We start from the raw sequence: 13,987 nt of genomic DNA, 5'->3' as shown, positions 1-13,987 counted from the left end.
TTTCATTTCACGTCCGATTGTCTACTTTCCGGGGGGTATATGTTAAAAAAATCATCTTTTTTAGTAATTACAAATAGTGCCTTTAACAGCTTTATGAAACTAGCCCATGGATGTATGACTTCGTACGTCATTTCATAGCTGACCAATCATAACGCAGAAAGTAAAAGCCCGTGAAGATTCCATTGATTGCTACTGCTAGAAGATCGCGGTGATTAAGAAGAGCGCTTTTGTGATCCAATATCTTTGTTATTTTGGTGTGGGGCTTGCATGCTCCTTGGCTAATTTGAATGTGAATAGCCCAGTTGTGAAAGTATTGCAATAGTTCTTCTCAAGCAAGCACGTGATTGAGTGGAAATTTCTGCTCCGAAACCTACACACAGCACGGTTGAGTGACTCGACGATATGCCGCGATTGGGAGTGCTTGTTTGTGGACCTATGTGCTATGTTTTGTGAGTACTGGTTTTTCTTCGATACTTTCCAGGTTTCTTTAGGACTCCTAGAACTATAACGACAACATAAATTCATTCTGCAACCTTCATGTAATTATCGACCGTCTCCTCGAACCTCTATTACACATTTCCTTTTGCACACCTGGAGTGCTGTTTTGAAACTGGAGCTCGCAAAAATAAGTCACTAAGTTCTTGTCATAGTATCAGTTGTAGTATCAGTTGTAGTATCAGTTGTAGTGTCAGTTGTAGTGTCAGTTGTAGTGTCAGTTGTAGTGTCAGTTGTAGTTGGAGTTGTAGTTGGAGTTGGAGTTGGAGTTGGAGTTGGAGTTGGAGTTGGAGTTGGAGTTGGAGTTGGAGTTGGAGTTGGAGTTGGAGTTGGAGTTGGAGTTGGAGTTGGAGTTGGAGTTGGAGTTGGAGTTGGAGTTGGAGTTGGAGTTGGAGTTGGAGTTGGAGTTGGAGTTGGAGTTGTAGTTCTTGTCATAGTGTCAGCTGTAGTGTCAGCTGTAGTTTCAGCTGTAGTGTCAGCTGTAGTGCCAGCTGTAGTGCCAGTTGTAGTTGGAGTTGTAGTTGGAGTTGTAGTTGGAGTTGTAGTGTCAGTTGTAGTGTCAGTTGTAGTGTCAGTTGCAGTGTCAGCTGCAGTGTCAGCTGCAGTGCCAGCTGCAGTGCCAGCTGCAGTGCCAGCTGCAGTGCCAGCTGCAGTGCCAGCTGCAGTGCCAGCTGCAGTGCCAGCTGTAGTGCCAGCTGTAGTGCCAGCTGTAGTGCCAGCTGTAGTGCCAGCTGTAGTGCCAGCTGTAGTGCCAGCTGTAGAGCCAGCTGTAGAGCCAGCTGTAGAGCCAGCTGTAGAGCCAGCTGTAGTGCCAGCTGTAGTGCCAGCTGTAGTTGGAGTTGTAGTTGGAGTTGTAGTTGGAGTTGTAGTTCTTGTCATAGTGTCAGTTGTAGTGTCAGCTGTAGTGTCAGCTGTAGTGCCAGCTGTAGTGCCAGCTGTAGTTGTAGTTGGAGTAGTAGTTGGAGTTGTAGTTGGAGTAGTAGTTGGAGTTGTAGTTGGAGTTGTAGTTGGAGTAGTAGTTGGAGTTGGAGTTGGAGTTGGAGTTGTAGTTGGAGTTGTAGTTGGAGTTGTAGTTGGAGTTGTAGTTGGAGTTGTAGTTGGAGTTGTAGTTGGAGTTGTAGTTGGAGTTGTAGTGTCAGTTGTAGTGTCAGTTGTAGTTGGAGTTGTAGTTCTTGTCATAGTGTCAGTTGTAGTGCCAGTTGTAGTGTCAGTTGTAGTGCCAGTTGTAGTGCCAGTTGTAGTGCCAGTTGTAGTGCCAGTTGTAGTGCCAGTTGTAGTGCCAGTTGTAGTGCCAGTTGTAGTGCCAGTTGTAGTGCCAGTTGTAGTGCCAGTTGTAGTGCCAGTTGTAGTTGGAGTTGTAGTTGGAGTTGTAGTTGGAGTTGTAGTTGGAGTTGTAGTTGGAGTTGTAGTTGGAGTTGTAGTTGGAGTTGTAGTTGGAGTTGTAGTTGGAGTTGTAGTGTCAGTTGTAGTGTCAGTTGTAGTGTCAGTTGTAGTTCTTGTCATAGTGTCAGTTGTAGTGCCAGTTGTAGTGTCAGTTGTAGTGCCAGTTGTAGTGCCAGTTGTAGTGCCAGTTGTAGTGCCAGTTGTAGTGCCAGTTGTAGTGCCAGTTGTAGTGCCAGTTGTAGTGCCAGTTGTAGTGCCAGTTGTAGTGCCAGTTGTAGTGCCAGTTGTAGTGCCAGTTGTAGTGCCAGTTGTAGTGCCAGTTGTAGTGCCAGTTGTAGTGCCAGTTGTAGTGCCAGTTGTAGTGCCAGTTGTAGTTGGAGTTGTAGTTGGAGTTGTAGTTGGAGTTGTAGTTGGAGTTGTAGTTGGAGTTGTAGTTGGAGTTGTAGTTGGAGTTGTAGTTGGAGTTGTAGTTGGAGTTGTAGTTGGAGTTGTAGTTGGAGTTGTAGTTGGAGTTGTAGTTGGAGTTGTAGTTGGAGTTGTAGTTGGAGTTGTAGTTGGAGTTGTAGTTGGAGTTGGAGTTGGAGTTGGAGTTGGAGTTGGAGTTGGAGTTGGAGTTGGAGTTGGAGTTGGAGTTGGAGTTCTTGTCATAGTGTCAGCTGTAGTGTCAGCTGTAGTGCCAGCTGTAGTGCCAGCTGTAGTGCCAGTTGTAGTTGGAGTTGTAGTGTCAGTTGTAGTGTCAGTTGTAGTGTCAGTTGTAGTGTCAGTTGTAGTGTCAGTTGCAGTGTCAGTTGCAGTGTCAGTTGCAGTGTCAGTTGCAGTGTCAGCTGCAGTGTCAGCTGCAGTGTCAGCTGTAGTGCCAGCTGTAGTGCCAGCTGTAGTGCCAGCTGTAGTGCCAGCTGTAGTGCCAGCTGTAGTGCCAGCTGTAGTGCCAGCTGTAGTGCCAGCTGTAGTGCCAGCTGTAGTGCCAGCTGTAGTGCCAGCTGTAGTGCCAGCTGTAGTGCCAGCTGTAGTGCCAGCTGTAGAGCCAGCTGTAGAGCCAGCTGTAGAGCCAGCTGTAGAGCCAGCTGTAGTGCCAGCTGTAGTGCCAGTTGTAGTTGGAGTTGTAGTTGGAGTTGTAGTTGGAGTTGTAGTTGGAGTTGTAGTTGGAGTTGTAGTGTCAGTCGTAGTGTCAGTCGTAGTGTCAGTCATAGTGTCAGTTGTAGTGTCAGTTGTAGTGCCAGATGTAGTGCCAGTTGTAGTGCCAGTTGTAGTGCCAGTTGTAGTGCCAGTTGTAGTGCCAGTTGTAGTGCCAGTTGTAGTGCCAGTTGTAGTTGGAGTTGTAGTGCCAGTTGTAGTTGGAGTTGTAGTTGGAGTTGTAGTTGGAGTTGTAGTTGGAGTTGTAGTTGGAGTTGTAGTTGGAGTTGTAGTGTCAGTCGTAGTGTCAGTTGTAGTGCCAGTTGTAGTGCCAGTTGTAGTGCCAGTTGTAGTGCCAGTTGTAGTGCCAGTTGTAGTGCCAGTTGTAGTGCCAGTTGTAGTGCCAGTTGTAGTGCCAGTTGTAGTGCCAGTTGTAGTGCCAGTTGTAGTGCCAGTTGTAGTGCCAGTTGTAGTGCCAGTTGTAGTTGGGGTTGTAGTGCCAGTTGTAGTTGGAGTTGTAGTGCCAGTTGTAGTGCCAGTTGTAGTGCCAGTTGTAGTTGGAGTTGTAGTTGGAGTTGTAGTTGGAGTTGTAGTTGGAGTTGTAGTTGGAGTTGTAGTTGGAGTTGTAGTTGGAGTTGTAGTTCTTGTCATCGTGTCAGTTGTAGTGTCAGCTGTAGTGCCAGCTGTAGTGCCAGCTGTAGTGCCAGCTGTAGTGCCAGTTGTAGTGCCAGTTGTAGTGCCAGTTGTAGTGCCAGTTGTAGTGCCAGTTGTAGTGCCAGTTGTAGTGCCAGTTGTAGTATCAGAAGGTGCCTGACTACAAGCCACATCCCAGAGGGTGCCTGACTACAAGCCACATCCCAGAGGGTGCCTGCCTAGAGGACATCAACCCATGTGATTGAAGCGCACCAAACATGGGTAAATTTCCAAATTCTGATCATAATTAATCAAAAGGGCTAATGTACAGACCCACATAGAGACATGCAGTGTTACACTTGTTGATTTGACTCGATTGGTCTATATTTCAGGAGTCTGCAGTTCTGCTGGGGATGTAGTGCCACCTGCTGCTGACAACATCCCAGAGGGTGCCTGGCTACGAGCTACATCCCAGAGGGTGCCTGACTACGAGCCACATCCCAGAGGGTGCCTGACTACAAGCTACATCCCTGAGGGTGCCTGACTAGAGGACATCATCCCATGTGATTGAAGCGCACCAAACATAGGTAAATTTCCAAATTCTGATCATAATTAATCAAAAGAGCTCATGTACAGACCCACATAGAGACATGCAGAGTTACACTTGTTGATTTGACTCGATTGGTATATATTTCAGGAGTCTGCAGTTCTGCTGGGGATGGGTGCTACCTGCTGCTGACAACATCCCAGAGGGTGCCTGACTACGAGCCACATCCCAGAGTGTGCCTGACTACAAGCCACATCCCAGAGGGTGCCTGACGACAAGCTACATCCCAGAGGTTGCCTGCCTAGAGATCTTCCCATGTGATTGAAGCGCACCAAACATGGGTAAATTTCCAAATTCTGATCATAATTAATCAAAAGGGCTTATGTACAGACCCACATAGAGACATGCAGTGTTACACTTGTTGATTTGACTCGATTGGTATATATTTCAGGAGTCTGCAGTTCTGCTGGGGACGTGGTGCTACCTGCTGCTGACAACATCCCAGAGGGTGCCTGGCTACGAGCTACATCCCAGAGGGTGCCTGACTACGAGCCACATCCCAGAGGGTGCCTGACTACAAGATACATCCCAGAGGATGCCTGACTAGAGGACATCATCCCATGTGATTGAAGCGCACCAAACATAGGTAAATTTCCAAATTCTGATCATAATTAATCAAAAGAGCTTATGTACAAACCCACATAGAGACATGCAGTGTTACACTTGTTGATTTGACTCGATTGGTATATATTTCAGGAGTCTGCAGTTTTGCTGGGGATGGGTGCTACCTGCTGCTGACAACATCCCAGAGGGTGCCTGACTACGAGCCACATCCCAGAGGGTGCCTGACTACAAGCCACATCCCAGAGGGTGCCTGACTACAAGCCACATCCCAGAGGGTGCCTGACTACAAGCCACATCCCAGAGTGTGCCTGACTACAAGCCACATCCCAGAGGGTGCCTGACTACAAGCTACATCCCAGAGGGTGCCTGACTGCAAGCCACATCCCAGATGGTGCCTGCCTAGAGGACATCATCCCATGTGATTGAAGCGCACCAAACATAGGTAAATTTCCAAATTCTGATCATAATTATTCAAAAGGGCTTATGTACAGACCCACATAGAGACATGCAGTGTTACACTTGTTGATTTGACTCGATTGGTACATATTTTAGGAGCCTGCAGTTCTGCTGGGGATGTGGTGCTTCCTGCTGCTGACAACATCCCAGAGGGTGCCTGGCTACGAGCTACATCCCAGAGTGTGCCTGACTACGAGCCACATCCCAGAGGGTGCCTGCATGACTACGAGCCACATCCCAGAGGGTGCCTGACTACAAGCCACATCCCAGAGGGTGCCTGACTACAAGCCACATCCCAGAGGGTGCCTGACTACAAGCCACATCCCAGAGGGTGCCTGACTACAAGCCACATCCCAGAGGGTGCCTGACTACAAGCTACAACAAGATTTGTGAAGATTTCACATTTCGTTGGCCTGTTTAATTCATTCTTGGAAGTATATGTGCTTTTCGAATTATTGTCAACATTCTTGAAATGAGGTACTTCATTACAAGTATGTAGACAGAATACATGTTAAACTTGTATCGAGGTACTATACAAGTTCATGTATTCACATACAAAAACTGCATGTTTGTAATGAGGTACTTCATTACAATCATATAAATATAACATTCTTGCAATGAAGTACCTTATTGCAAGTATGTAAACGTTTCATGTGCGTAATGAAGTACCGCATTACAACCGTGAAACAAGTTAAGTTAATTTGTAATGCAGTTTGCTCATTACAAAATACGAAACAACATAAGTTTATTTGTAGTAAATTCATAACAAATAAAAAGAGAACAATTTGTTTAAGGAGTGTGTTTAAGTGTTTATTAGACATTAAGTTTTGTATTGTTACTACTTAATTTGTCTTTCAATTATTTATTAGTCTAATTGTTTACATGGTATTTGTTCTGGGGTAGCTTACATGGTGGCCACCATGTTGTTTTGTTGGTAACTCTTAATAAAGCTTTTAATGTGAAAGGTCATGACATTGTGTTGTGTGAATATGGAGGTTGTTTAAGAGTACTCATTTAACGAGTTTGTTTAATTACAAGGGTCATGACAATGTCATAGAGTACTCATTACTGAGGTTATTTAATTACAAAGGTCATGACAATGTCATAGAGTCCTCAATAACGAGGTGATTTAATTACAAAGGTCATGACAATGTCATAGAGTACTCATTCACGAGGTGATTTATTTACAAAGGTCATGACAATGTCATAGAGTACTCATTAACGAGGTTATTTCGATTATAAAGGTCATGACAATGTCATAGAGTACTCATTAACGAGGGGATTTAATTACAAAGGTCTTGACATTGTCTTAGCTGTTTAGAGTACTCATTAATAGGTTAATATAATTATAAAGGTCATGACATTGTCTTAGCTGTCTAGAGTACTCATTAACAAGGTTTTATAATTACAAACGTCCTAACACTGCTTAGCTGTATAGAGTTCTCATTAACAAGGTTTTATTATTACAAAGGTCATGACATTGTCTTAGCTGTAAAGAGTACTCATTAACAAGGTTTTATCATAACAAAGGTCATGACATTGTCTTAGCTGTATAGAGTACTCATTAACAAGGTTTTATAATAACAAAGGTCATGACATTGTCTTAGCTGTATAGAGTACTCATTAACAAGGTTTTATAATTACAAAGGTCATCACATTGTCTTAGCTGTATAGAGGACTCATTAACAAGGTTTTATAATTACAAAGGTCATGACATTGTCTTAGCTGTATAGAGTACTCATTAAAAGGTTTTATAATTGCGAAGGTCATGACATTGTCTTAGCTGTATAGAGTATTCATTAACAAGGTTTTATAAGTACAAAGGTCATGACATTGTCTTAGCTGTATAGAGTACTCATTAACAAGAGGGTGCCTGACTACGAGCCACATCCCAGAGGGTGCCTGACTACAAGCCAAATCCCAAGGGTGCCTGACTACAAGCTACATCCCAGAGGGTGCCTGACTACAAGCCACATCCCAGAGGGTGCCTGCCTAGAGATCATCCCATGTGATTGAAGCGCACCAAACATGGGTAAATTTCCAAATTCTGATCATAATTAATCAAAAGGGCTTATGTACAGACCAACATAGAGACATGCAGTGTTACACTTGTTGATTTGACTCGATTGGTATATATTTCAGGAGTCTGCAGTTCTGCTGGGGATGTGGTGCTACCTTCTGCTGACAACATCCCAGAGGGTGCCTGGCTACGAGCTACATCCCAGAGGGTGCCTGACTACGAGCCACATCCCAGAGGGTGCCTGACTACAAGCCACATCCCAGAGGGTGCCTGTCGACTACAAGCCACATCCCAGAGGGTGCCTGTCGACTACAAGCCACATCCCAGAGGGTGCCTGACTACAAGCCACATCCCAGAGGGTGCCTGACTACAAGCCACATCCCAGAGGGTGCCTGACTACAAGCCAAATCCCAGAGGGTGCCTGACTACAAGTCACATCCCAGAGGGTGCCTGCCTAGAGGACATCATCCCATGTGATTGAAGCGCACCAAACATAGGTAAATTTCCAAATTCTGATCATAATTAATCAAATGGGCTTATGTACAGACCCACATAGAGACATGCAGTGTTACACTTGTTGATTTGACTCGATTGGTATATATTTCAGGAGTCTGCAGTTCTGCTGGGGATGTGGTGCTACCTGCTGCTGACAACATCCCAGAGGGTGCCTGGCTACGAGCTACATCCCAGAGGGTGCCTGACTACGAGCCACATCCCAGAGGGTGCCTGACAAAATACGAAACAACATATGTTTATTTGTAGTAAATTCATAACAAATAAAAAGAGAACAATTTTTTTCAGGAGTGTGTTTAAGTGTTTATTAGACATTAAGTTTTGTATTGTTACTACTTAATTTGTCTTTCAATTATTTATTAGTCTAATTGTTTACATGGTATTTGTTCTGGGGTAGCTTACATGGTGGTCACCTTGCTGTTTCGTTGGTAACTCTTAAAGCTTTTAATGTGAAAGGTCATGACATTGTGTTGTGTGAATATGGAGGTTGTTTAAGAGTACTCATTTAACGAGTTTGTTTAATTACTTGGGCCATGACAATGTCATAGAGTATTCATTAACGAGGTTATTTAATTACAAAGGTCATGACAATGTCATAGAGTCCTCATTAACGAGGTGTTTTAATTACAATGGTCATGACAATGTCATAGAGTACTCATTAATGAGGTGATTTAATTACAAAGGTCATGACAATGTCATAGAGTACTCATTAACGAGGTTATTTCAATTATAAAGGTCATGACAATGTCATAGAGTACTCATTAACGAGGTGATTTAATTACAAAGGTCTTGACATTGTCTTAGCTGTATAGAGTACTCATTAATAGGTTAATATAATTATAAAGGTCATGACATTGTCTTAGCTGTATAGAGTACTCATTAACAAGGTTTTATAATTACAAACGTCCTGACACTGCTTAGCTGTATAGAGTTCTCATTAACAAGGTTTTATTATTACAAAGGTCATGACATTGTCTTAGCTGTAAAGAGTACTCATTAACAAGGTTTTATCATTACAAAGGTCATGACATTGTCTTAGCTGTATAGAGTACTCATTAACAAGGTTTTATAATAACAAAGGTCATGACATTGTCTTAGCTGTATAGAGTACTCATTAAAAGGTTTTATAATTACGAAGGTCATGACATTGTCTTAGCTGTATAGAGTATTCATTAACAAGGTTTTATAATTACAAAGGTCATGACATTGTATTAGCTGTATAGAGTACTCATTAACAAGGTTTTATAATAACAAAGGTCATGACATTGTCTTAGCTGTCTAGAGTACTCATATATTTCAGGAGTCTGCAGTTCTGCTGGGGATGGGTGCTACCTGCTGCTGACAACATCCCAGAGGGTGCCTGACTACGAGCCACATCCCAGAGGGTGCCTGACTACAAGCCACATCCCAAGGGTGCCTGACGACAAGCTACATCCCAGAGGTTGACTGCCTAGAGATCTTCCCATGTGATTGAAGCGCACCAAACATGGGTAAATTTCCAAATTCTGATCATAATTAATCAAAAGGGCTTATGTACAGACCCACATAGAGACATGCAGTGTTACACTTGTTGATTTGACTGGATTGTTTTATATATTTCAGGAGTCTGCAGTTCTGCTGGGGACGTGGTGCTACCTGCTGCTGACAACATCCCAGAGGGTGCCTGGCTACGAGCTACATCCCAGAGGGTGCCTGACTACGAGGCACATCCCAGAGGGTGCCTGACTACAAGCTACATCCCAGAGGATGCCTGACTAGAGGACATCATCCCATGTGATTGAAGCGCACCAAACATAGGTAAATTTCCAAATTCTGATCATAATTAATCAAAAGAGCTTATGTACAAACCCACATAGAGACATGCAGTGTTACACTTGTTGATTTGACTCGATTGGTATATATTTCAGGAGTCTGCAGTTTTGCTGGGGATGGGTGCTACCTGCTGCTGACAACATCCCAGAGGGTGCCTGACTACGAGCCACATCCCAGAGGGTGCCTGACTACAAGCCACATCCCAGAGGGTGCCTGACTACAAGCCACATCCCAGAGGGTGCCTGACTACAAGCCACATCCCAGAGGGTACCTGACTACAAGCCACATCCCAGAGGGTGCCTGACTACAAGCCACATCCCAGAGGGTGCCTGACTACAAGCCACATCCCAGAGGGTGCCTGACTACAAGCCACATTCCAGAGTGTGCCTGACTACAAGCCACATCCCAGAGGGTGCCTGACTGCAAGCTACATCCCAGAGGGTGCCTGACTGCAAGCCACATCCCAGATGGTGCCTGCCTAGAGGACATCATCCCATGTGATTGAAGCGCACCAAACATAGGTAAATTTCCAAATTCTGATCATAATTATTCAAAAGGGCTTATGTACAGACCCACATAGAGACATGCAGTGTTACACTTGTTGATTTGACTCGATTGGTATATATTTTAGGAGCCTGCAGTTCTGCTGGGGATGTGGTGCTTCCTGCTGCTGACAACATCCCAGAGGGTGCCTGGCTACGAGCTACATCCCAGAGTGTGCCTGACTACGAGCCACATCCCAGAGGGTGCCTGACTACGAGCCACATCCCAGAGGGTGCCTGACTACAAGCCACATCCCAGAGGGTGCCTGACTACAAGCCACATCCCAGAGGGTGCCTGACTACAAGCCACATCCCAGAGGGTGCCTGACTACAAGCCACATCCCAGAGGGTGCCTGACTACAAGCTACAACAAGATTTGTGAAGATTTCACATTTCGTTGGCCTGTTTAATTCATTCTTGGAAGTATATGTGCTTTTCGAATTATTGTCAACATACTTGAAATGAGGTACTTCATTACAAGTATGTAGACAGAATACATGTTAAACTTGTATCGAGGTACTATACAAGTTCATGTATTCACATACAAAAACTGCATGTTTGTAATGAGGTACTTCATTACAATCATGTAAATATAACATTCTTGCAATGAAGTACCTTATTGCAAGTATGTAAACGTTTCATGTGCGTAATGAAGTACCGCATTACAACCGTGAAACAAGTTAAGTTAATTTGTAATGCAGTTTGCTCATTACAAAATACGAAACAACATAAGTTTATTTGTAGTAAATTCATAACAAATAAAAAGAGAACAATTTGTTTAAGGAGTGTGTTTAAGTGTTTATTAGACATTAAGTTTTGTATTGTTACTACTTAATTTGTCTTTCAATTATTTATTAGTCTAATTGTTTACATGGTATTTGTTCTGGGGTAGCTTACATGGTGGCCACCATGTTGTTTTGTTGGTAACTCTTAATAAAGCTTTTAATGTGAAAGGTCATGACATTGTGTTGTGTGAATATGGAGGTTGTTTAAGAGTACTCATTTAACGAGTTTGTTTAATTACAAGGGTCATGACAATGTCATAGAGTACTCATTACTGAGGTTATTTAATTACAAAGGTCATGACAATGTCATAGAGTCCTCAATAACGAGGTGATTTAATTACAAAGGTCATGACAATGTCATAGAGTACTCATTCACGAGGTGATTTATTTACAAAGGTCATGACAATGTCATAGAGTACTCATTAACGAGGTTATTTCGATTATAAAGGTCATGACAATGTCATAGAGTACTCATTAACGAGGGGATTTAATTACAAAGGTCTTGACATTGTCTTAGCTGTATAGAGTACTCATTAATAGGTTAATATAATTATAAAGGTCATGACATTGTCTTAGCTGTCTAGAGTACTCATTAACAAGGTTTTATAATTACAAACGTCCTAACACTGCTTAGCTGTATAGAGTTCTCATTAACAAGGTTTTGTTATTACAAAGGTCATGACATTGTCTTAGCTGTAAAGAGTACTCATTAACAAGGTTTTATCATTACAAAGGTCATGACATTGTCTTAGCTGTATAGAGTACTCATTAACAAGGTTTTATAATAACAAAGGTCATGACATTGTCTTAGCTGTATAGAGTACTCATTAACAAGGTTTTATAATTACAAAGGTCATCACATTGTCTTAGCTGTATAGAGTACTCATTAACAAGGTTTTATAATTACAAAGGTCATGACATTGTCTTAGCTGTATAGAGTACTCATTAAAAGGTTTTATAATTGCGAAGGTCATGACATTGTCTTAGCTGTATAGAGTATTCATTAACAAGGTTTTATAAGTACAAAGGTCATGACATTGTCTTAGCTGTATAGAGTACTCATTAACAAGAGGGTGCCTGACTACGAGCCACATCCCAGAGGGTGCCTGACTACAAGCCAAATCCCAAGGGTGCCTGACTACAAGCTACATCCCAGAGGGTGCCTGACTACAAGCCACATCCCAGAGGGTGCCTGCCTAGAGATCATCCCATGTGATTGAAGCGCACCAAACATGGGTAAATTTCCAAATTCTGATCATAATTAATCAAAAGGGCTTATGTACAGACCAACATAGAGACATGCAGTGTTACACTTGTTGATTTGACTCGATTGGTATATATTTCAGGAGTCTGCAGTTCTGCTGGGGATGTGGTGCTACCTTCTGCTGACAACATCCCAGAGGGTGCCTGGCTACGAGCTACATCCCAGAGGGTGCCTGACTACGAGCCACATCCCAGAGGGTGCCTGACTACAAGCCACATCCCAGAGGGTGCCTGTCGACTACAAGCCACATCCCAGAGGGTGCCTGTCGACTACAAGCCACATCCCAGAGGGTGCCTGACTACAAGCCACATCCCAGAGGGTGCCTGACTACAAGCCACATCCCAGAGGGTGCCTGACTACAAGTCACATCCCAGAGGGTGCCTGCCTAGAGGACATCATCCCATGTGATTGAAGCGCACCAAACATAGGTAAATTTCCAAATTCTGATCATAATTAATCAAATGGGCTTATGTACAGACCCACATAGAGACATGCAGTGTTACACTTGTTGATTTGACTCGATTGGTATATATTTCAGGAGTCTGCAGTTCTGCTGGGGATGTGGTGCTACCTGCTGCTGACAACATCCCAGAGGGTGCCTGGCTACGAGCTACATCCCAGAGGGTGCCTGACTACGAGCCACATCCCAGAGGGTGCCTGACAAAATACGAAACAACATATGTTTATTTGTAGTAAATTCATAACAAATAAAAAGAGAACAATTTGTTTAAGGAGTGTGTTTAAGTGTTTATTAGACATTAAGTTTTGTATTGTTACTACTTAATTTGTCTTTCAATTATTTATTAGTCTAATTGTTTACATGGTATTTGTTCTGGGGTAGCTTACATGGTGGCCACCATGTTGTTTTGTTGGTAACTCTTAATAAAGCTTTTAATGTGAAAGGTCATGACATTGTGTTGTGTGAATATGGAGGTTGTTTAAGAGTACTCATTTAACGAGTTTGTTTAATTACAAGGGTCATGACAATGTCATAGAGTACTCATTACTGAGGTTATTTAATTACAAAGGTCATGACAATGTCATAGAGTCCTCAATAACGAGGTGATTTAATTACAAAGGTCATGACAATGTCATAGAGTACTCATTCACGAGGTGATTTATTTACAAAGGTCATGACAATGTCATAGAGTACTCATTAACGAGGTTATTTCAATTATAAAGGTCATGACAATGTCATAGAGTACTCATTAACGAGGGGATTTAATTACAAAGGTCTTGACATTGTCTTAGCTGTATAGAGTACTCATTAATAGGTTAATATAATTATAAAGGTCATGACATTGTCTTAGCTGTCTAGAGTACTCATTAACAAGGTTTTATAATTACAAACGTCCTAACACTGCTTAGCTGTATAGAGTTCTCATTAACAAGGTTTTATTATTACAAAGGTCATGACATTGTCTTAGCTGTAAAGAGTACTCATTAACAAGGTTTTATCATTACAAAGGTCATGACATTGTCTTAGCTGTATAGAGTACTCATTAACAAGGTTTTATAATAACAAAGGTCATGACATTGTCTTAGCTGTATAGAGTACTCATTAACAAGGTTTTATAATTACAAAGGTCATCACATTGTCTTAGCTGTATAGAGGACTCATTAACAAGGTTTTATAATTACAAAGGTCATGACATTGTCTTAGCTGTATAGAGTACTCATTAAAAGGTTTTATAATTGCGAAGGTCATGACATTGTCTTAGCTGTATAGAGTATTCATTAACAAGGTTTTATAAGTACAAAGGTCATGACATTGTCTTAGCTGTATAGAGTACTCATTAA

The 13,987-nt window shown here is 42.5% G+C and overlaps 1 protein-coding gene across 1 annotated transcript; it reads right to left on the bottom strand.

The window, feature by feature from the left end:
- Positions 1–926: 926 nt before the first annotated feature.
- Positions 927–4,488, bottom strand: LOC117301762 (circumsporozoite protein-like). Its single transcript, XM_033785783.1, has 4 exons — positions 4,455–4,488; positions 2,556–2,954; positions 1,075–1,430; positions 927–986 (listed from the first exon to the last, which is right to left on the bottom strand). Exons 1-4 carry the CDS (start codon positions 4,486–4,488, stop codon positions 927–929), a joined length of 849 nt encoding a protein of 282 aa, XP_033641674.1.
- Positions 4,489–13,987: the final 9,499 nt, after the last annotated feature.

Source organism: Asterias rubens, chromosome 17, assembly GCF_902459465.1.
Source record: "Asterias rubens chromosome 17, eAstRub1.3, whole genome shotgun sequence".
NCBI classification, from domain to species: domain Eukaryota; kingdom Metazoa; phylum Echinodermata; class Asteroidea; order Forcipulatida; family Asteriidae; genus Asterias; species Asterias rubens.
Note: the sequence above shows the minus strand (reverse complement) of the source record. Positions and strands in the feature narration are given on the sequence as shown.